Below are 24,168 nucleotides of genomic sequence, written 5' to 3'. Positions count from 1 at the left end.
CTCAATAGGGGCTCCAATGCTGTGCCATGACTTAACCTTACAACAAAGAAGCTTTCCGACCATTTGCGCACCCATGTCGGCTTTAGGCAGGTGGAGTGACGCAATACTTGTGGGCAATGGAATGTAATAAAAAGAGCAGAGAGATTCTAGCACCAGACTCATCTGTGCAAAATTTTGCTCTATTCTCTTCTTAGCTGTATGACCTTGAGCAAAACACTTGAGGGGGCCTCTCCCCACACCTTCGGTTTTCACGTGCGCAAAACTGGAGAATGCGATCGGCTTCATTCACTGTTGCGACGCTTCAGTGATCTGAAGGAACGAACCCAGTTAAAACCCTATCAAGCATGCAACAAATACATTCTCCACTCCCCACCCCACCCCAAAATTAAGGCCAGCGCTTGAAGGATTAAATACTGTCATTGTGGGGTCTAAAGTTCTGGTTAACCTTTGAACCCCAAGGCAGAGCAGGATCTGGGACTGAAAACGGCATTTAAAATTCAGCAGACCCGCTGGGCAGTGCACCTTCCAGGCCTTTCCAGGACACCTCAGTATGAGTTTGGTTTGCCCACCATCTCTGGGTCAGGCTGGACACTTGGCTGTCACACTTGGCCTTCTGGGGTGACTGCGTGAGTGTGGCCCCCTCGTCAGCCTGTCAGGACACCTCCTCTTGCTGGGGCTGCGCCTCTGGCTGGGATTTGTCCTGGATGTGGCCGGCGCGAGGCTCTGGTTGCAGCCCGTGGCCCAGCACACAGAACTCTGGGGGAGATGCACGCTTGCTGCTGCCCTGCAGTTCAGGGGAACAGAGGCTGTTCCCCGGCTCTGTGTCCTTCTTAGGGCTCTCCTCGCTGCTGCTGCCGAGAGAAAGGACAAGTGCAGGTCAGACGCTCCTCCTCTGCTGCTCCTTCCTGCCCCACCCCGTCCTCCATTCTCCCTTTCTGTCCCTCCCCAGCCCTCTCCCACAATTGTGCCTGTTCACCCTGGGGGCCAGGCCTCTGCCCTCTGTACCCAGGCTTGCCAGGCTGGTGCTGCCCTTGCCGTGTGCCTGCAGGAGTGGGCACTGCAGGAGCTGGGGTGACAGGCCGAGTCCTGTTCTTTCCCCTGAAGCCCTGGATCCTGCTGCTCTGAACAAAGCAACTCCCTCAGAAGCTCTGGGAGCTGGGCCTTAATTTTGTTTTTGTTTTTAAAGCACTTCTTGTTTAATAAGGGCCAGGCTTAGCCAGTTGAATTAAAGACAACAAGGAAAAAAACCGGCTTCGCGCAGCTGCCACCCTTTTCCTGAATAGAGAAAAATGCAAACAGCTTGGCCCAGCCCAGGCCCCGCATTTGGCTGGAACAGAGCTTCCCAGCTGCGGAGTGACACAGCTAAGAGGAACTTTGCATGGGGAGGTGACCCCCACAGGAGCCTGAGTGGGATTTGGCATGCCTTAGGAGTGCAGAGTGGAGGGTGGCCCTGAGCATGGAGCAAGCTTCTGCTAGCAGGGGACCTGCCCAGGAAGCCACACTGGCCGTCTGCTGGCAGGACAGCCTGAGGCTCCCCAGAGTGGGGATTAGAGGCTAGCTGCCTGGGTTCAAGTCCTGACTCTCCGGCTTATTAGTACACCCCTCTGAGTCTTTGTTTCCTTCCGTATAAAATGGAAGTAATAGGCTGGGCATGGTGGCTCATGCCTGTAATCCCAGAACTTTGGGAGGCTGAGGAGGGTGGATCACCTGGGGTCAGGAGTTTGAGACCAGCCTGGCTAACATGGTGAAACCACATCTCTACTAAAAATACCAAAAACTAGCCGGGCATAGTGGCAGATGCCTGTAATCCCAGCTACTCAGGAGGCTGAGATAGGAGAATCGCTTGAACCCAGGAGGCGGAGGTTGCAGTGAGCCGAGATTGCGCCACGGCACGCCAGCCTCCTGGGCAACAAGAGTGAAACTCCGTCTAAAAGAAAAAAAAAAACAAAACAGGAAGTAATAATAGTATGCAGCTCATCAGGCACTCATAGGTGTCAATACTGGGTGAAGCATGGAAGACCCTTCGTGTACTATTATATTAATAGCGTTAAGTGCCCCAGAGGTGGGTAGTGACACTATGGAGCTGCATTGTTGAATGAATAGGAAGTCGCACTAGGAAAGGACTCTAGGCACCACACCATCCTATTACAGGGACTATGAGGCCTTGGCCAGAGCTCTCAGTCAGTTGCCTCAGGGCCAGGACAGGACCCTAGTTCTGCACATGCACAGGTAAGAAGGCTTCTCTCTGCCTGCGACAGCACATTCTTGCCTGATCTGTGAGCTTTATTGTGCAACATGCTGGGCTCTGTGAGGTTAGGCTTACATGGGATGCCAAACTAGTGGAGAATATGTTTGTATTTGGATCTGAACACGATCGAGGTGGGTGGTAGGAGTCGTGGGTAAGTGCGGTGGGCGCTAAGACCAGCACACAGCTATGATTGTCGGACAGGAAGGAACCCAACACACTGTGCCTTGGAGCCAATCTCATCTGTTGGCCTCCAGCCCCATCACAGGTCCCTACAGGAGTTCAGGGCCCAGGGGCCATTGGGCTTCTGATCCAGAAGACTGAGTAAAGGCGGTAGAGCGTGCATGCCTGGGCAGGCCAGGCAAAGGCTGAAAGCACCACATTGAGGGGAGCAAGTCTGGAGCCTTCTCGAGTGCACACAGTGCCCCAAAATCCGGAGACCTAGGCTGGTACCCCCGCTGGGGGATTTGGCACATAAATAACAGTTGCAGCTCAGTCATTGAGCTTCCTGGGTAAGCCTCCAAGGGCTGTTCCCAATCCCCAGGGCCCCAAGATCGGGAGATACAAAGATCATGCATTTTCTAAAAAGGGGCTCCTGCCTCGCACGGGGTGACTGGAAGGGCAGGCTGGTTCAGCTTGCAGGCCTGCCTCAGCTGCAAGACATCATGGGTGTGGTTGTGTCCCTGCATGGCCCTGCTTGGGGAAACAGTCTGTTCTGAGCAGCCTCTGGCTCCCTGGCACTGGCTTGTTGCATGATCTTGGGGAAATCATGCCTAGTCCCTGGTGTTGTTTCCCCATATGCAGGATGGCAGGAAAAAAAAGCTTGCTATCCACAGGGTGGCAAAGGCCTGACGCACTTACAGCAGGTGCACTTCTGCTCCCAGATGCCAACTTTATACCTGGGGGCGGGGGTGCTGGGGAATGAGCACTTTCCCATCACGTGTTCACAGTGTGGGAAGGCTTAGAGCTGTGTGGTGTCGTGAGAGGCAGGGGAATGGTTGCAAGTCATTATATAACCTTCCACGTGACCTTGGGAAGCCTCCTGTTTATGAACCCTCCTCTCTCTCTCTCTCTTTTTTTAAATTTTTCTTGAGATGGAGTCTCTCTCTGTCACTCAAGCTGGAGTGCAATGGTGCGATCTTGGCTCACTGTAACTGCCGCCCCCAGGTTCAAGCAATTCTTGTGTCTCAGCCTCCTGAGTAGCTGGGATTACAGGCACGTGTCACCATGCCCTGTTAATTTTTGTATTTTTATAGTAGAGACGGGGTTTTACCATGTTGGCCAGGCTGCTCTCGAACTCCTGACCTCAAGTGATCTACCCACCTCAGCCTCCTAAAGTTCTGGGATTACATGCGTGAGCCACCGCGCCTGGACATCCTCTCTCTTTCAAGCCACTGTTACCTCCCCGCCACCCCTGCCCCAGGTGTTGAGATTCAGGACATAAAACAACCTTTTAGCTGCCCTGTTCTGAGGAGAAGCCTGAAGAAGGGCATTATTTTCTTCTTGAACAACTTTATGTTACTTTATTATTGCTCCTGCTGTTTTAAAATCTTAGTGTTTTTAATTAATGCCATTTTATTGTCCCTGTTCTCTCAAGCTCTTCTCCTGAAGGGCACAGTTTTAGAAATCTAATAACTGAATAAGTGGCTGGAGTGAGGAATAATACATTAACATTTATAGAGGTTCTTAGATGAAAACCACTGTACTGTAGGAAGCTCATTTTAGATTTAAGAAAAGAGCAATGTTATATTAAGATTCTTGCAAAAATAATCAATATTTCATTTCTTTCAAGTGGCTGTGGAAGTTTAACTGTAATAATGCACAACTTTCCCGGGATAATATCTTTATTTAAAATTGACTGCCGAGTACTTTGTAAAAAATTACCATTTGTGCCTGGACAGATTGTGAAGTCTGCAACACATACCACTCTGGCAGAAATTAACTGCTGATTTACACAATCGTGGGCTATGCAAAGATAGCAAGGACCGGTGTCAGTTGAGCTTTGTCTGATCTGACATCAAGACACATTGATAAGAGTTCTTCTCTAATAGACCTCAGATATTATTTTTTGTTATTGTTTCTACGCCAGTTTGGGTAAAGGCACATTTCCCCATGTATTCTGTAAAATAACCACTTGAGCATATGAGTTCTTTCAGTGCCCAGCAATGGCTACATTTTGACTCATGCCCCATTTCGGCTGCATGTCCGGGCCTGTCTGCACGGCTTGGCCAATGACATGCACATCTGTTGCCCTGATGAGAAAGGCACACTTGGAACTCAGTCTGCCCGGGGGAGAGGTAGCAGCCGCACCCCTGGATTCTGGCACTCAGCACTCATGAAGACTCTTGTTCTCACTCTACAAACTTCTGAAGTTAGAGGAGAAGTGGAGCCAGGTCCCTGGGGATATGGGAAGCCACATATTTATATTCCACACCTCCAGGACTAGCCATTCTCAAAGTGTGGTCTGGGGGCCCCTGGTTATTCCTGAGACACTTATGGGGGCCCATGACGTCAAAACTATTTTCATCATGATACTAAGATGTCAATTCTCCTTCTCACTCATTCTCTTGTGAATGTAGGGTGGAGATACCAGCGTCTACATGAGGTGTGAGATCCCAACAGGTTGACAATGGAAGCAGAGCTGTGAATCCAGTCGTTTTATATTAAACCAGATGCTAAAAAGATTTGAAAAAATGTACGACAGTGCTATTCTTTTCCCGAAATTTTTTGTTGTTGTAGAAGATACTCTTTTCATAAAGACACGTGCATGCAAATGTTCATTGCAGCACTATTCACCATAGCAAAGACATGGAATCAACCCAAATGCCCATCAATGACAGACTGGATAAAGAAAATGTAATACATGTATCTACCATGGAGTACTATGCAGCCATAACGAAGTACAAGGTCATGTCTTTTGCAGGAACATGGAAGGCGCTAGAGGTCATTAATTATCCTTAGCAAACTAACCAAATACTGCTTGTTCTTATAAGTAGGAGCTAAATGATGAGAACTCATGGGCACAAAGAGGGGAACAGTAGACACTGGGGCCTACTTGAGGGGTGGAGGGTGGGAGGAGGGAGAGGAGCAGAAAAAATAACTTGGGTATTAGTACCTGGGTGATGAAATTATCTGTACAATAAACCCCTGTAACACAAGTTTACCTACATCACAAACCTGCACATGTACCTATGAACCTAAAATAAAAGCTTTAAACTAGACAGAAAATACATACTTTTTATAAGAGTATATTATCTGTGTTAACATATATTTAAAAAAATATTTTACATATTTCTCAGTTTTAACTTCCAATACAGTAAACATTGATAAATACAGCCTCCACACACAAAGGCTCTTTTGGGCTCTTAATAACTTTAAAGGGTTTAAAGGAGTCCTGGGACCAAATAGTTTGAGAGCCTCCCAACTAGATGCTGGTCTCCTGCAGGGAACCAGAAACAAGGGGAGTCAGGCTGCTGGTTTGAGACGTGGCGCCAGTGAGCCAGCCATAGGGGCAAGCCTTTTCATCTCAGCTTCCCCAGCTGTAAAACACGGGTTGTGTGGGGTTCAACTCACTTGAGTGTTTTGAATTTTATTATTCTATTTTTTTGAGATCTATATATATATTTTAACTGTAAGTTCTGGGATACATGTGCAGAACGTGCAGGTTTGTTACATAGATATACACGTTTCATGGTGGTTTGCTGCACCCATCAACCCATCATCTAGGTTTTAAGCCCCGCATGCATTAGGTATTTGTCTTAATGCTATCCCTCCCCTTGCTCCCTACCCCCTGACGGGCCTCGGTGTGTGCGCCTTTCCTGTCCACGTGTTCTCATTTGAACTTGATTTTTTTTAATACAGCAGGGCCTCTTTTCAATTAAAATCTTTCTTAGGAAGCTGGAATGTGTAACAGATAAGAGCACAGTAACTCAAGGTTGGAGAGTAGGGGAGCTGGAACTGCTCCCTCTACACCTCTTTTTCCCAACTGCCTCTTCCCTTGGAGCACAGTTTGAAAACTACTGGGACCCAGAAGATGCTGAGGCCCATTCGCTCTGTTCCTCTCTATTCCCAGCCGCTGAAGGGCAGTGACCCCAGGACACTCCTTACCTGCTTTGGCCGAGCTGGGATTCACAAGAGGTGCTGGTGGGGCTCAAGACGGGAGGCTGCGGTCGGGCACCCGGCTGGCGGTCAGAAGCTGTCCTCCTGAGGAAAGGCAGAGGGTTGAGGGCACACAGAGCCGCTCTCCGCTGTGAGTCTGCTCTCAGCCAAGGCCCTGAGCTGTTCCTCCAGCCTCCTGCTGGGTTCCCAAGAGGGCCTCCAGCTTCTGGTGGCAGCGATGGTGGGGTCCGTGGGTGGGCTGTTGAGAGCGGCGGTTTAGCTTCAAACAGAGAGGAGGTAGCTGGGCAGAATATGGAATGTGTGTTCCCAGACACTTTGGCTATGACTGCTTGGCTGTCTTCAGAGTCTCTTGTTTCCTTGTGCCCCTGAGAAGGGGACATTGGGGGTGATGGGTAGGGAATCAAAGAAGGAGGGCTTGCTTCTGGGTGCTGGGTTGGAGGGCCGGAGACCTTGCACTGAGCGGCTGTACCCTCGAGGGGAGGGCTGGGCAGCTTGGGCTGGTGTGGTGGGGAAGTTCGCTGCTTTGTGGTTGGAGGGCTTAGCACCCTGGGGCTCACGGGTGGGCTGGGAGCTCCAGGGCTGAGTGGTGGACTGGGGGGCGTCTGCACAGCAGAGGGGCTTGACTGGGCAGGTCTGTACGAGGAGGGCAGGCTCCGGCGCCTCTTGTCTGCTTGGGGCACCCAGCGTGTCCTCGTGGGAGAGGCTTTTCTGCCCACCGCGGGGCTTCTCTCTCGGCTCTGCCTCGGTCTGGCCAGGCTGGATTCTGAGGTCCTGTTTTGTCCAGTTGGAGGGCTGGAGTGGTGCCAGGCGATGGCCTTCCGGGGATGCCTGTAGAGGCTGGCGGCCTTCTCTACCTGATTCCAAGTCCCACCCTTCACCTCTGGGCTTTGGCTGGTGGCTGGTGGGCGGCTCAGGTCCAAGGCTGGCTTCCTGAGCTGGCAGCTGCTCCTGCCACTCCCTGGCCCTGTGCCACGAGGCTTGGTGGGGCTGGCGGTGCTCTTGCTGGGCAGCAAGTCCAGGGGGCTCACAGAGGCCCTCAGCTTTGGGGAAGCCCACGTTCTCCTGGTGGGGCCAGCCTCTCTCGGCCCTGGCTCCTGGGTTTCCTCGGGGGAGCTCTCTGTGGACTTGCTGCTTTCTGGGGACTCCAGAGAAGCGAATGATTTGTCCATCAGGACTTCCAGGGGCGGTGGAGGGAGGTGCTCGGGGTTCCCCTCCATTTCACAGCTGAGCTCCTCACTCTTGGCTGCTTCTGCTTTAGGCAGAGGGGGAAAGATAGGTGCTAAGGGCTTCCAGCCTATGCCCATTTTGAGAGATTCTCTGCCTGATGCTGGAGAAATTTGGGACTTTGGATACAAAGGGGCAAGCCCCCTGTACATGGGAAGTCTGGGCGGCATGATGCAATTCCTGAGGCAGAGATTTGCCCCAGAATCCTTAGAGTCCCCCAGTGTCCTCAGACTCTCCGTGGGACTGAAAGTTTCAATAAGCTTCTTGACGGATGTTCTGGTGGGACAGCCCCTGACATTCCAGTCCGTGGCCTCGGCAGCCTCACTGACCTCTCCTGATGGGATGGCATTTGGAAGCTTCTCAGCTTTGCCCTGTTCGTCCTCAGGACGGGGACTGCATTTCTGCAAGATGCTCTTGTCCTGACTAGGCAAAATACTGAAGTTCTTGGTGAGGGATGTCTTGAGCCTGCTGGTGGTGTTGCTTGGACTGACCTTGCAGGTGCCATTGGGCCACACGGCTGCTGCTCTGGGCTGCAGAATCTGCTCCTGGCTCTGCTCCTGCCCTTTGGCACTCAGGGCATAAAATGCCTCCAGTTTCTGACTGAGGTCCCTCTGGACCCTTCGCAGCTCCTGAAGGGTGGGGTCCTCCACGTGACTCTGGAGACACGACTCTGACTGGGACCTCCTCTGCCTCTCAGGGGCCCTCCTGCTGCCACTGATGGTGCTAGGTCTTGGGGGGACCACTATCCTCCCCTCCTCCTCCTCAGACCAATCCTGGTGCCCGGAGGGCACAGGGACAAACTTGATCCTTTTGCTGATTGCTTCCTTCACCTTCAGAATCATTTCCTGGGACTGGAGGCTCCTAAGCCTCCTGGTGCGGGCCTGAAATGGGCTTTCCCGGTCAGCAGGTGAAGATCGTGGCCTGGAATGTGGAGTTTTTTCCTGCCAGACACACAGACTCATGCTGCTCATTTCGTCTTCCTCCTCTGGGCTGCTGTCCTCGCTGTCACTAAGAGATGGAGCGTCCATCAGCCTGGAGGTTTTGGAAAGATGTGGTTCCACAGAGACCCCAATCCCAAAGGAATCACATGGGGTACTTGTCCCCAGCTTCAAAGGTGGGGAGGTGATATTTTCAGGGCTTGTACTGGAGAGGCATGGGCTCCTTGCTTCATCCTGTGCTTGTGGCTGAACCTTTGCCATAGGAGCCCCTGAGAGCAGGCAGTCCTGGGGTCTGTCTGAACCCATACAGAATGGACTTTGCTGCCAGGCGTGTCCGGACTGCCTGGCTTCTGTGTGGGGTGAAGTCACCGACTTCCATTCTTCAGGCTCTGGTGCAAGGTCCCAGCTGGTTTGCTTGCCCAGCTTGTCCACCGACTGCACAGACTCATTGTCAGCACCAATGCCACTGTCCTCAGAGCATAAGGGGAGACCCTGCACCCCAGGATCACCACGGCCACTCGCCAGGCTCTGTAGCTGCCCCAGAGTCCCCAGGAGGCGTTCATCCACGTTCTTTTTTGCGCTCAGCTTATTTTCCAAGTGGGTTGCAGTGGAGTGGAGGTAGCTGCTGGAGCCCTCCAGGAAGCTGTTGGTGAGCGAGGCCACCGTGCCATTGAGTACCTGCAGTTTGCTGACTGTGTACTGCAGCAGCTGTTGCAGGAGATCTGGTTGTTCCTGGGGCTCTCTTTTCTTCAAAGGCCAAGCCAGATCCTCCCTAACTTCCTGTAGGAGTACTTCTCCATCCTTGGAGATCTCCCCCAAAAGCTGGCTGATCTCCTCAAAGCACAGCAGCAGGAAGCTGACCATGGGCTGCAGCAGCTCCCGGGTCTGGGTGGCCTGATGGATGATGCACAGAATTGCTTCATATTTGGAGAGGCTGGAGTAGAGATAGGCGTAAGCGTGCTGGTGGGCCTTTACCAGGGGCTCCGGGAAGTCCACTTTGCCTTCAGACTCATGAGCAGGGTGGATGGTTTGGTAGCAATGGCTCTGGTTGCTTGACGTGTGACATTTTAGCGTCCTTTTCCATTTGAAAGTATCTTGGGTACTACTTTCCTGACTCTCATCTCCAGAAAAGTCTGCCCCTTGTGATCCATGGGAACCCTGTGTCTTGAACAGAATGTCCTTAGCCATGTGGCTTTGTGATTTGTTCAGCTGGGATGAAGAGGTTTTGGTTCCTGGGATCAGCCCTTCCATATCTTTCCTTTTGCCTGAAACAGGATCTCCCATGAGCTGACAAAGACCTTTAGCTGTGGTTTGGTTCCCCCTGGAACTTGGCTGCTCCTCTGCCAGGCCCTCCCCAGCGTCATAGCAGGTGGAGTTTTTAACCAGCAAAGGGATGGAACCTCTTTCACTTCCTCCCTGACATCCTGGCCGAATTGCTTTGGGCTTTTTCAAGAACTGAATGCCACTCTTTGCAACGCTGTTTACAATGTCACTGTGTGAAGGTGTACACCCCATGATTTCAGCGTGTAGTCATCTTCCACCCACAACCTTCACAATTTTCCAAGAATCATATTTGAAATAGGAACAAAAGCAATCTTACTAGTCCATCCAGGCAATTTTCAGGCCAGAATCCTTTGAAGTCCATGGTACAATATCCTAAACTTGGAACCAGCTTTCTTTATTTTCTTGGTCCAAATGTGAAGAGGGAGTGGTACCTGTCGTCCTGTTGTTGTTCTAAGTTTGGAACCCTCTGCTGTTAGTGAGCAGCAGGACAGTTCTGAAGGCCCCCAGTCCGGTGGATTACGGGCCTGTGTTTTGCTCGCGTCCTGACAGATGTGGATAGCAAGTGCAGCTTAAGCCTATTAGGTTAATCATGCCCTAGCCAGTCAGCACTCACAGTGTGTTCTAATATAGAACTTCTCAGCATTTACTATCTTGGGAAGCGGATTATTTTTGCACGTGCTCATGCTTTTAATTCTGTTCAGATGCCTGCCATATGAAACCTAGAGAAATGAACCATAATTGCAAAAGGCTCTGGAAGAGATGCATTTGTGGAAGAGAAGAGAGGGCTCATTGATTGCAGGCCCCGGAAGAGAAGTGACCTTCACGGTTTAATAAGGGCAAACCAGCCACGTGTGCTCCAATCTGCTGTTATCAAGAAGACCCCAAAACGTAATAGACAATAATTGAAGTAATGCGTTATTGTTTGTGTGGCTTATAAAAACCCCAGGACTCTAGTGATAGAGAATGTCTCTAAATAAGATAGTGAATGAAGAAGGCAAGACTGCTTTCCTTTGCATTAGAAAATTGAGTTTAGGTAGCAGGAAAGCTATCCCCCCAGTTTGGATGGGGGACAGCAGGAAAAGTCACTGCCGTGTAAAGCTCAAGGCCGGTCACTATGCTCAGGAAGGCAATGCTTTCATGGGAAGAGGCTTTTTATTCAACCTTCTTCATAGGAAAACAAGCTAAAACTGGGCAGTGGAGAGCCATTTCGTTATTAGGAGGATAACTCAAGGGGAAGTCCATCTTTCTGCTCAAGCTGAGTGTCGGGCTCCTGCCTGTGGCTAAGGGTAGCAGCTGCCCATCGAAAAACTCATTTTAAATTTTATTTGCTGTCAGTAAAATCTAGAACAAGGGCTTGGCCTAGAGAGACTGGAGTTTGAATCCTGACTCTTTCTCCTGTTAGTTGGGGAAACTTCCGAAAGTTTTTAAAGTTCCCTGAGGCAGAGCTCATCTTTGAAATGAAGACCACGGTACTTCACAGAGTCACTATGGGGATTGTCAATTAATACTTGGTAAGTGCTTGACCCATGGTAGGTATTCAAAAACATGCAGTTTCAGCCAGATGTGGTGACTCAACACCTACAAATCTCAGCACTTTGGAAGGTTGAGGCAAGCTGATCATTTGAGCTCAGGAGTTTGAGACCAGTCTGGGCAACATGGTGAGACTGTCTCTACTGAAAATACAAAAAATTAGCTGGGGATGCTGGCACACACCTGTAATCTCAGCTACTCGGGAGGCCGAGGTGGGAGAATCACCTGAGCCCAGGAAGTTGAGGCTGCAGTGAGCCATAATAGAGCTACTGTAAGCCATTCTGGACTTTGGAAGTGAGACTGTGTCTTTTAAAAAAAAAAAAAAAAAAAAAAAAAAGTTTCTTACTCTTTTCGCCTGGAAGCTAGGGCGCTTATAATGATGAAAGTCATAAGAATTTCATTGGTTTGCATTGGTTTATTGCTGAACGGTCTGGAAATAATTGCCTGTGATGCACTTAGAACCCTCTGAATCTGGTGCTCTTTTTGCCCTCCACCCCCACCCTGTGCTCAATCCACTGCTGCCCCAGGAGTTTTCTAAGGCCTCATTGTTTAATTTCTCTGCTCTCAAACACAATGATTCCCACTGTCTGCAGGAAGAAGAGGGGCTTTTATTTAACCATTTCCTATTTTTGGGCATCTAGGTTGTTGCCAATTTTGAAATTTTCCAAATAGAAAAACATTGCATTGAGCATCTCTGAGCATCCCCCTGAAGTTGCTGAGATTGGAGTTGCTATTCTGGCTTCCCAGTCTTCATTTTTTCCTACTTAACTCCATACAACCAACGAAAACAACACCGTGGGTGTCAGGATGTCTTCGAAACAGGCAGGACTTAGAGCTGCCTCTCGTGCTAGCTGGAGACTGGCCACTGGGGCCGTGTGCAGCGCCTGCTGCCTATCGCAGCCCGATGCCCCAGAGTGCATCATTAATAAACTTTCCTGATCTGTTTATTTGAAGCAGAACTCAGGGGAAACACAAAGCCCAACTCAGTGCCTGCAGGCGAGCTGCGTTAGGCATCAAGACGTTGCTTCATTTGTCACAGTGCTGGGCTGGCCTGGTAAACAAGGGTGCCACGTGGGAAGGCTTTCTTTTCCCTTCGGGTCATCCATTTAACAGAGTGAAAAGCTCATCTGGAGGATGCTTTATGTAAATTTTCTCCTCTCGGGATTTAGGCCCCTGCTTGACTCGTCTTTGTGAAAAACTTTGATCTAAGTGATTAAAATTATTTCCAAACCAATGATCAAAATCAAAGTGTTTGCCTGGAGGATTTGCTGTCAGATAGCTCTGTACCTTACATATGAGTTTCCTTGACTATTCCAAATAATTTAGGAAGCTCTTTATTCATTGCCATTCATTTTTCATTAAGACCAACTTTTGTTTTTCTTTCTTTTTAAACTGGATTTGCTTCAAATGAAAATTATTTTGAGTGGGCATATAAAAGTACAACTATTTTGGAAAACTGATATTTAAAAATATACCCTGTGACCCATCAATTCCACTCCTAAGAATTTGCCCAAGAGTATTGAACATAAAGGTCTGCAAAGAGATGAGTATAAGAAAATTTATGAACTCTACTCATAATGGCCTCAAATTGGAAACAACCCAAATGTTTATCAATATGGAAATAGATAAATTTGATGTAATTGTACAATGGAATACTACCAAACAATGAAAGGAACAAACTAATGAAACATGTAACAACAGGATAAATTTTAAAATCATTATGATGAGTGAAAGAAGCTAGACATTAAAGAGTGCAGGTTGCAACATTCCATTTTTATGGAGTTCGGGAACAGGCAAGTAATCCATAGTTATATTAAATAATTAGAAAAATGGTGATCTCTGCGAAGAGTTATCAACTGGTTGTGGACATGAAGGAATTTTTTAGGGTATTGGAAATGTTCCACATATTGACCTAGGTGGTAGTTATTTGGGTATATACTATATAGGCAAAAATTCCTTGAGTTGTACAATGAAGTTGCATGCTTTATGTATGTTGCACTTTGTGTGCACACACGCACGCACCCACACCTCTAACTAAAATGTGGTATTGTATACTTTGCTTGGTGCCTAAGAGGGTCCTAGCTATAATGCCCTTGGTCTTGGAAAAGGGTCCCTCTGTTAGTTGTCTCTTTTTATATAACTACTCCAAAAATTAGCAGCTTCAGATAACAAACAATATCTCACAGTTTGTGTGGGTCAGGAATTTGGGGGCAACTCAAAAGGATCTCTCATGAGTTTGCAGCCAAGATGTCAGCCAGGATTGCAGTCATCTGAAGGCTTGACTGGGGTCGGATGATTCTCTTCAAGATAGCTCATCTACATGGCTATGATAACTGACTCACATGAAGGCTGCCATTCCTTGCTGAGGCTGTTTGTAGGACGCCTCAGTTACATGTCATATGGACCCCTCTGTAGAGCTGCTTGAGTGTTCTTACAGCAGAGCAACTGCCTGCCCCCAGAGCAAGTCCTAATCTCAAAGGTCACCTTCACTTCCTCCATATTCTATTCTGTAGAAGCCAGTCACTATGTAGAGTCTATATTCAAGAAGAGGAAAGTTAGGCTCCACCTTCAAAAGGTCACTTGAAAAAAAAGATCAGGCCATATCATAGCTCAAACCACGGCATCTAAAATATAAGCATTCTAAACATTAGTTTATAAGGTACTAGTCTTTCCCCTTTAGCATGTTAAATAAATTCCATGCCATTTTGTTTCATGTGGCCCTGAACTAACTGATCAGCAAAGATGGTTCTAGTGTGACATCAATTTTGAGCCAAGACTGAAAGTCATTTAAACAATCTAAGAAATGTTTTACCTCTCAAATTCTATGAGTCTCACCAAAGGGGCTCTCCTGTACCTTAAAAGCTAAGAAAAATTTCCCACTAGTCAAGGCCTACCTAGGACATACCTGGTCTTCCATATCTGAAGGAGTGCTTTTTGCAACACAGTTCCCTGGTCTAGATGTGAGATGAACAGGTAACAGAGAGATAAACACGCATCTATTATGGTGAGCTGGCAGGGAAGGAGGTCATGTTTGTGTTCCAGGCACTTCATTAAGCACTCACTTTACATTTGTCTTTTCAGAAGCTGGCCTTCCTTGCTTTGCTGTGGAGGATCATTAACTATCATTAAAAGAACCAATCTGGCTACTGTTACGTGCCTTAGAGCAATCCATCCAGAGTTGTTCGTGGGATACACAATTCTATCAGAAACCAACCTGTGATATCCAAGTCTGCCCTAAGTAGCTTTTGATTTGGTGATCATAGCAGAAACACCTGCCTGTTTTTCTTGACTCTTAGTGTGCGTGGCTTGTGGTCTGAATCGGTCATCACACAGGTACATTGTCCCTATGGAGGTTGACTGCTTAACCCTTTAAGGTGCCTCTAAGGATCCTCCAAAGCAAATTTCATGTACACGAGGTCGTGTATATTTGGAATCAAAGTATCCTAAATGTACCACAAGCTTGAAAAACATTTATCTAGTTTTTTTGTGTGGCAATAAGAGAAAGTGTTTTATTGAAATAGATTCAATTCTTGCATATAAATTAGGGTTTTTTTTTCTTAAAAGGGTAGGCTAACTTTTGTAACTAACAATCCCCAAATTTCAGTGACTTAGCATAGTAAGAGTTATTATTGTTTATACAATGCCAGTGTAGACGTTGGGACATTCTTTTAAACAGCCCTACTCCACATGGTGACTCAGGGATTTAAGCCCTTCCATCTTGCAACATCACCATCTTCAATACATGACTTACAGGGCAGAAAGGGAAGAGAGTATGGGGAAGGTAGGCCAGATCCTTGACTGTCTTTGCCCAGAGTTGACACCCATCATTTCTGCTTACATTCTGATGGCCAAGACTTATCACATGGCCCTACTTAGATGCACAAAGGGCTGGGAAATGTAGTCAAGAAGAAAGCTGTTTACCAGCAACATTTCTATACCGTGGAAGAAGAGTCCCAGTTTGGGGGGTCAAGTAGTCTTCCTCTGCCATACCCATGTTTCCAGATGAGGAAACTGAGGCTGAAAAAGTTTAGATAATTTTCTCAAGTCATATAACTAGCATGTGGCAGATCTGGGATTTGAACCCTGGTCTATTTGATTCCTCCTCAGTCTGTGTTATTCCTACTACATTTTAAAAATGAGATATCTACATTTTAAACTTTACCTGGGCTTGGAAGTTCAACCACATTGAACTTTTCAGATTCTGAAAATCTTATCAGATTCTGGCCTCGACAGGAGGAAGGCTACAACAGTCTATGGCAAGCAACTTCAGTTTTGCCCCACAGCCCAAAGAAGTCTTCCGGGTTGTCCTTCCAAAGCTTCTTTGTCCCTGACAAGTCACTTTAGATTGATGGCTTTGCTGGATGGTCACTGGTTTTAATTTTGTTTCTGGATGGGGACTTTGAGATACCCTTAGCTCTGAGTTCTAGATCCCAGAAGGAGTCCCATGCTCAGTCATCTCTGACCTCAGCCCGGTCTCCTGGTCTCTGGTCCTCAGCCAGCCCATCTCCCAGCATGCTACCTTGCCAGAGAGGTGGTGGGGCCAGGGAATTGGACTTATAAAGTGGTTTCCTGTTAACTACTGATTAAAGTCTCTATTGCAAGAAAACAAGAAGTGTTTTTCTATTCCCAGAGATATTTTAAAGTAAGAAATATTGATTTTAGCAAAGGTGTTTATGTTTCATTAAAATATTTGAATTTTACAAGCATTATCATTTAGTTTTGCTTATTACCTTCCACTCTTTTCTTCTACTTGTATATGTAGTACATAGTCGCTAATCATAATGTACATACCGTTGTATTATTCTTGTTCACTTAACACAGTGTAAACGTTTTCCAAATTAAATTGTTTTATAGTTCTTAAAAAAGCACGATGTATATAATAAAAGCAATTATCTCTTTATCAAAAAGATTAATAGCGAAGAGTTTATAGGTGTAAATTGAAGTGCAATACATGAATTTGCTAACTCTTCTTTCCCATGCAGATATTTCTCAGGAAGAAGTCATTCACAGAATTGCATATGGACATGGTCATACATACCTACGCGGTGGCATCAGTGAATGGAGAAGGGGATGACCGAATATTAAGGTCACATTGAGAAGCCAATGTCTGTGGAATAGACCAACATTTTGAAAGTGGCTGAACTAGAAATTAAACCTCAGGTATGGCTGACTCCAAAGCTCTAGCACCTTCTACTGTATCTGGCTGTCTACCACAACAACTTCAAATGAGGAGGTTGAAATATGTTAATATGTTTTCAGAAATATGTTAATATGTTTTCAGACTCTGCTTTAAGGAGTTCTAGGTAGGTCCATGATGAATCACCTGCACCTTTTCTTTTCTTTTTTTTTTTTTTTTGAGTCAGGGGTCTGCCTCTGTCATGCAGGTTGGTGTGCAGCAGTGCCATGATCCAGCCTCAAAATCCTGGGATCAAGCAATCCTGTGACCTTAGCCTCCCAAATAGCTGGGACTACAGGCATGTGCCACCATGTCTGGCTAATTTTTATTTTTATTTTTTGAAGAGATGGGGTCTTGCTATGTTGTCTAGGCTGTTCTCAAGCTCCTAGGCTCTCACAGTCCTCCTGCCTGAATCTCCGAAAGTGATGGAATTACAGGAATAAGCCACTGCTCCTGGCCCTCCGCCTTTATCTGTTTCATATATTGGGCTTTCCTGTAAAATATCTTCCAAGAGATCTAGCAGGAATCTATTGGGGCCTACTCTGGGCTTTCACAATCCCGTGGCTGTTAATAGATGACTCCCAAGGTCCCTTCTGCCATTAACATTCTTGTAGTTAAAAATGTGGTTCTACAGTAGTTTGGCCTTTCAGAGCAGCAGAGAAAAAGTGGGGTGTCCTAAGGTCTGATTGCCATCTCTACCTTGTGAGTGGTCATTAGAGGAACCCAAATCCTCAAACCCTGTAACAAACATAGAATTCTTTTTTCCGTCTCCTTATTGGTCCAGATTTATTGATTGGGTTTCAAATAAAATAATATAGATGCTAATCAGAGGAAACAATACCTTTGTGCTCTTCCAACTATCTTAATGCAGCTTAATGCAGTTTTTCATCAGAGTATTTTTAAAATTTAAAGACATGTTTACTATTTTTCCTCAATGTAAAGATCATTCATGCACATATGAAGGTCAGAACATTTTTTAAAAAGTAAAATGTGAATAATCTCATTGACTCAGAGTTGATGATGATGTTCACATTTATTGAATGTGCCAGGTTGTGTTGTGAACACTTTGTATGTCTTATTTAATTACACTATATGTAGCCCATTGCTGCATGATGAGCAGGCTGTGAAGTTGAATGCCCACAAATGGAATTTAGCATTATTAGACAAGATCCCACACTAAGAGGAAAGGAAAGGTGAAACTCAGCTGAGTGTTCCTGGGAGCTGGTTGCTGAGGTGGTTGTAAGGAAGACTCGGCCTGAAAAGCTCGAGTCCACAGGTTGAATGTGGGCCCTTTCTTTCTTTGTTCCTGCCTTTTCTTCTACTCCCCAGGCCTGTGAAACATCCTCAGATCTTTGCCTTTGTCCCCTAGGTATGAGTCTCTCTACTTGTAACAGAGGATTGTCCCTGTCCTCTGGAACTTAGCTCTGGTGTGAAGACAAGATAGCTCGGGGAAAGAAATGCTGGGTTTTGAGTCAGAACACAGCACACAGGGAAGGAATTAATTGAGAATTCTTCCCAAACTGTAAGATCACTGCTCAGCCATGTTATCAGAAGAACATACGGGAAAACTGTGTCAATGTCCTTAGGAACTGTGGGATGGTTTGCTAATTCCCTGTAGGGAAACAACAGCAGACTCGAATTTCTTGACTTTTGACTGGTTGTTTATTTGTATATTTACTTTTACATGTATGTACTGTCATGGGATCCTTAGGGTGTTGCTTTACCAGCTGGAAACCTCTGTGGCTAGCAGTGCCTCTTCTTGGGTTTTGCTCACACCCGCTGGGCTCCTTTTGCCCACTTGGCCCGTCAGGCTGCGCGTAGCTCCTGCTTCCAGCCCAGATCCCACACCTGCCCGGGTGTGTGAGTGAGCGAGTGCAGGGTCCAGCCACTGCACACAGCCAGGTGTGCCAGCTGTGGTGGGGCAGGCAGCTCCAGGTGGCAGTACAGGCGCCAACTCTGTGCAAGGCTGCAGCTGGACCAGACATACTGCAAACAGCTTCTGCTGTGGGTACCAGCATGTGCACATGGGGAATGCAATAACACCAGAAAGCTCAGAGACACCAGGAACCACAAAGCCCCAAAGAGGGAGTTATAGCATGTCACAGCCATGACTCGGGGAGCCCTGAGGTCTGGGCTCCCAGAAGGTCCACAGCTCTTCTCTCCTTCTTGTCACCACAATGTGGTGAGCAGGGGACATGTTTCATTCCTGTTTGTGTTATAGCTCTTTCTGTCCCACCACTAGCAGGTCCTGAGTTCTTGTCCCACGTCCAGGAAGAATGAGGCACGTGGGCAACTGAAGAGTGAGCAAGATGGAAAGGAGCTTCATTGAATGACAGAATAGCTCTGAGGAGACCCGAAGTGAGTAGCTCCTTTCCACAGGCAGGCCATGCTGATGAGTGTCCAGCTCTCAGTGGAGAGGAGACCCATAGTGGGCAGCTCCTTTCCACAGGCAGATCATCCTGACCAGTATGCAAGTGTGGCTGAATCCAGGGATTTTATGGGCTTAGAAGGGAGGAACTGCATGATGATTAGTCCATGGGTGGCCATGGGCATACCTGGAAAAAGCACCATAAATTTTCACTCTGGGTCATGGACACCCCCTGGGACTGGCAGCCTGGCCCCTAGGCTGTCCCTGGTTTGAAGGTGGGTCTTCGCCAGGGACCCACCTCTTCCCTCCTAGGAACCTGTCTGCCTCCTGCCACCATCAACATGCCCTCCATGGCACCCAGGCTGTTCACACCAAGGGGCGCCTGCAGGCCTGCATCAAGTCTCCCTCAGCCCTCCTGGCCTCCCTTCCTGAGCTCGTTGGTGCTCAGTTTCAGAGGGTGCCAAGGCAGTGGGGAATGTCTGGCATGCCAGTGCTCCCCCGAGCGTGTACACACCTAGCTGGGCCATGGCAGCACCCAGTTTCAGGCTCTGAAATTGGAGCAGGTGCCAGGAGTTGGGAGAGGTCAGGGAGTGGAAGCAGGCGCTTCCAAGCCTGTGGGGGCAGGGGGCTTCCCATGCCCCTGAGAGTACAGGGATGCCTGGGTCTGGAGCTGTGTCAATGTGGCTGCTGCTGCACTGGGGAGTGAGGGGCTCTTGCCCAGCCAACTCGGTCGGGGGTGGGACTCCCACCTATTCCCACCCTGCTCTGGCTCTGTGGAACACATAGCCCCAGCTGTACCTTCCCCACTGCAGCTGGCATCCCCACAGTGGCTGCTCCAAATAGGCCACCGCCACCATCAGTACCCTGGGCTTTGGAAAGATAATGGCTGCTAGTTGTGCAAACTTTTCAAAATAGACTCTTCACTCTAGTTATTGTTTATGAATTTGTGAGTATGCATTTGTGTGTGTGGCAAATTTGGGGAAAGACATTGAGTCATATGAATTCATCATAGTGGAACATAAGTCAGAACTGAGTTTCACAATTTCCCGGGGTTATGCAACGAGAGTCAGACTAGCTCAGAGTCTTTGAAATATTGTAGACGACTCAAATATTGTGTGCATTTTTCTCAGAAAAAGTTACAGTATTTAAATTATTATTTAATTGTATTGTAACTTAGTCTGAAGTCTGCTCTTAGACTGAAGAGCCGATAGCAGATTCAGTTCCCCTTTACATTTATCCATAAGGATGGTTTGTCTGTGCCGAATGGGGGAATGGGACATCAACCACCGCTTATAACCCTGCTTATAACTTCATAACGTTATCGCTGGGAAATTTCATTCCTGCTTGCTCAGGACTTAAAAAAAATACATCCCATTTATACATTTAGAATTACCATGACAAAAATAGGCCCCCTCCCCTAAAAAAACCCATAAGTATTCATAATATATTTAAAGGAGATAAATTACCCAACACTGACTCTGAAGAATAACCCAGGGAGGTGGTGATTAAAATACTTCGGCCTTATGAAAGGAACATATCTTTGGATCAGATTAATTTCCTTTTGGCATTTATGCAGAACGGGGAGTCGATCTCTGCAGATTCTAATTTACAACAATGTCAACATTTAAAATAGACCACTAATAAAGACACCAAGAACAAACATGCCTCTAACCTGAGGTACATCAAATAACCCTTCCCTTGTATGTTTGTTGTTTTGACATTAAATGCGAATAAATAGAAAAGTGGGACCAATATCAGGTATACATTTAAACTATGTTTAATAATAATTGTATGAGCATCTCACATCATTAGCTTTTTTTTCTTTGTGTTAGTGAGGTATAACTGACACATGTATTTAAAGTATACAGTTTGATGGGTTTACACACACACATGCATCCATGAAACTGTTGCAGGACTTTTCCTTAGTTCAGTTAAAGACGGGGTTCTTTGTCCTACGGCCATGAAAATTCAGGCTTGCAGACCATTGAGTAAGACAGGGTTTTATTGGGTAAAAAGGGAGAAAAGTGGGAAACAGAGACTCTCGCTAGGCCAAAGTCCCTGCTAGAGCACTTCCTGCCCACCATTTGAATCCCACGTTCCACACAGGAAGAGGAGGGACCAGGCTTCTCCCCGTTGCAAAGGTCGTGAACTTCCTGAGGCTCCACCTCAGTGGGCAGGCAGGTTGGAGTTTCTCCAGGGACCCCCACCCACCTGGCTGTCTCAAAACCATCACCACAATTAAGATAATAAACATATCTATTAGCCCCAAAAGTTTTCTCATGGCCTTTTGTAATTCCTCCCTATATACCCCTTCTCATCCATCTAGGCAATTGTTGATCTTCTTTCTGTCACTATGGACTAGTTGGCATTGTTTGGGATTTAAAAAATTTATTTTTGTAGAGAAAGGGTCTCACTTGGTCACCCAAGCTGGAGTGCAGTGTTGACTTCCTGGGTTCAAGTGACCCTCCCACCTCAGCTTCTTGAGTACCTGGGACCACAGGTATGCTCCACCATGCCTGGCTAATTTTTAAAGAGACAAGGTCTTGCTATGTTGTTCAGGCTAGTCTCAAACTCCTGGCCTCTGGTGATCCTCCCACCTTGGCCTCCCAAAGGGTTGGGAATACAGGCATGAGCTGCTGTGCTCAGCCTTGAATTTCATACAGATTTATTTTTTTGGTTTAGTTTCTTTTTCTCAGCATAGTTATACTGAGGGTCATTCATGTTACTGTATGCATCATTAGTTCAGACCTTTTCATTGCTGAGCAGGATTCACACATGATTAGTTTTTTTTTTTTTTTGAGTCAGGGCCTTACTCTCTCACCCAGCCTGGAGTGCAGTGGCCCAATCTCGGCTTACCACAACCTCTGCCTGCTAGGCTCAAGCAATTCTGCCTCAGCCTCCCGAGTAGCTGGGATTACAAGTGTGCACCATTACTGCCCAGCTAATTTTTGCATTTTTAGTAGAGATGGAGTTTCACCATGTTGGCCAGGCTGGTCTTGAACTCCTGACCTCAAATGATCCACTTGCCTCAGCCTCCCAGTGTTGGGATTACAGGCGTGAGCCTCTGTGCCCCACCCCACATGATTAACTTTTGATAGCTTGAAACGTCTAGAATTTGCCCAACTCCAGGCAATCAAAAATAAAGAATGAACCAGTCCACCTCTAGTGCTGACCATCAGCTTGGACGTAGCACACTGTTAACATGTCAACAAGAGACTTAAATGCACATTGTTTTCCTTATCGTTCATTGCCTCTAGGATGCAAAATAGTAAATAGAACTGCAGGAATAATGGATAAAATGGTAAAAATCACCTTTGCCTTCCAAACTAGCCAAAGGGAAATGAAAACATGAGCTAATCTCAGATATTATATCAATTCTTACAAAATCCTGTTTAATTAAGTTTGTGTGTTGTGAATCGAAAAGATTAAGAAAAATATTGTTCAACTTTTAAAAGATAATTTGAGGCCGGGCGCGGTGGCTCAAGCCTGTAATCCCAGCACTTTGGGAGGCCGAGACGGGTGGATCACGAGGTCAGGAGATCGAGACCATCCTGGCTAACACGGTGAAACCCCATCTCTACTAAAAATACAAAAAATTAGCTGGGCGAGATGGCGGGCGCCCGTAGTCCCAGCTACTCGGGAGGCTGAGGCAGGAGAATGGCGTAAACCCGGGAGGCGGAGCTTACAGTGAGCCGAGATCGCGCCACTGCACTCCAGCACTCCAGCCCGGGCGACAGAGCGAGACTCCGTCTCAAAAAAAAAAAAAAAAAAAAAAAAAAAAAAAAAAAAAAAAAAAGATAATTTGGGGCTAGAAACTTCACAAATGTAATGAAAGGAAGATTGGGTCCTTGTACGCAAGTAAACAAATTTAGGAAATTTCTTAGGGAATCGGCACTGATATAGACTGGGGGATTTGGTGAGTATATTTAGATGTTACCTTTTAAGAACAGCATTTTTACATTATAGAAGCAATAATGTTCAAACAGAAACTTAAATATGAATGTTCATAGCAGCACTATTTACAATAGATATAAATGGAAACAACCATGTGTTCACCAGCTGATAAATGGATAAACAAAATTTGTATATCCATACAATGTACTATTATTCAGTCATAAAAAGGAATGAAGTATTGGCCAGATGCTACAACATAGTGAACCTTGAAAACATGATGCTAAGTGAACAGCTGGACACAACAGGTCACATGTTGTATTATTTCATTTATACAGAATATCCAGAATAGGCAAATTCATAGAGACAGAAACCAAATTAGTGGTTGCCAGGGACTGGATAGGATAATGGGAGTGACTGTTTGATGGATACGGGGTTCCCTTTTGTTGCAATGAAAATGTTCTGGAACTAGACAGTTGTGATGATGGTACATTGTGAATGTACTAAATGCCATGAAATTGTACACTTTAAAATGCTGAAAATGATAAATTTTATGTTACATATACTTCACCACAATAAAAAGCAGTATATACCATGTAAAAATTTAGAAGGTAAAGATAAGCTCAAAGGAAACTAAAAATAAATGTGTCTGTCTCTATTATCTATTTATCTAGTTCTGTCTCAGTAAAGACAGAATGTTGCTGTACATATAATCTGTAGCCTAGTTTTTCTCTTAATATATCATAAATTTACATCATCCAACATTCTTTACAGTATTTTTAATGACTACAATATTCCACTGAATTAAGGAAAAATAATTTATTTGGCCAGTCTCCTGTTATTGAGCATTTAGTTTATATATATTACAAATAATATTGAAATATTCTTGTAGGTAAGTATTTGCCCACATTTGTGATTATTTTCTCAGAACAAATTCTGGGAGGTTGAATTGCCTAGATAAAGAATGTAAACATTTAAAACACTGATAGACTTTACTTTTTAAAAATAGTTCTAGATTTACAGAAGAATTAAATAGAAGGTTTCTGTATATACTGTCCCCACCTTCAGTTGCCACTGTTAGTAATACCTTATATTACTATGGTATATTTGTTACCATATGTAACAAATTAATGAATTGATATTGATTCATAATTTTTAAAGTGCACACTTACTCAAATTACCTTATGTATTAGCGTTCTCTAGAGGGACAGAATTAATGGAATATATATATATATGTGTGTGTCACATATATATATATATATAAAATATATATTAAATAACTTGGAGTCCAATGTTTGAGGGCAGGAAGCATCCAGCATGGGAGAAAGATGTAGGCTGGGAGGCTAGGTCAGTTTCTCTTTTCACATTTTTCTGCCTACTTATATTCTAGCCT

At 46.1% G+C, this 24,168-nt stretch overlaps 1 protein-coding gene and 1 long non-coding RNA gene across 2 annotated transcripts in view; one reads left to right on the top strand and one right to left on the bottom strand.

The window, feature by feature from the left end:
* LOC117062524 overlaps positions 1–24,168 on the top strand; it is a 32,828-nt gene that overhangs the window by 898 nt on the left and 7,762 nt on the right. Inside the window, exon 2 of the long non-coding RNA XR_004428417.1 lies at positions 16,323–16,500. This is a non-coding gene — a long non-coding RNA (uncharacterized LOC117062524). The remainder of the gene's footprint in view (positions 1–16,322; positions 16,501–24,168) is intronic.
* Positions 374–10,133, bottom strand: PCARE (photoreceptor cilium actin regulator). The gene is made up of 2 exons (XM_033176160.1): positions 6,353–10,133; positions 374–851 (listed from the first exon to the last, which is right to left on the bottom strand). The coding sequence occupies exons 1-2, from the start codon at positions 10,039–10,041 to the stop codon at positions 653–655; spliced, it is 3,888 nt and encodes a 1,295-aa protein (XP_033032051.1). The 5' UTR covers positions 10,042–10,133; the 3' UTR covers positions 374–652.

The sequence above is a fragment of the Trachypithecus francoisi genome, unplaced genomic scaffold (assembly GCF_009764315.1).
Source record: "Trachypithecus francoisi isolate TF-2019V2 unplaced genomic scaffold, Tfra_2.0 Lachesis_group17, whole genome shotgun sequence".
Classification (NCBI taxonomy): domain Eukaryota; kingdom Metazoa; phylum Chordata; class Mammalia; order Primates; family Cercopithecidae; genus Trachypithecus; species Trachypithecus francoisi.
Note: the sequence above shows the minus strand (reverse complement) of the source record. Positions and strands in the feature narration are given on the sequence as shown.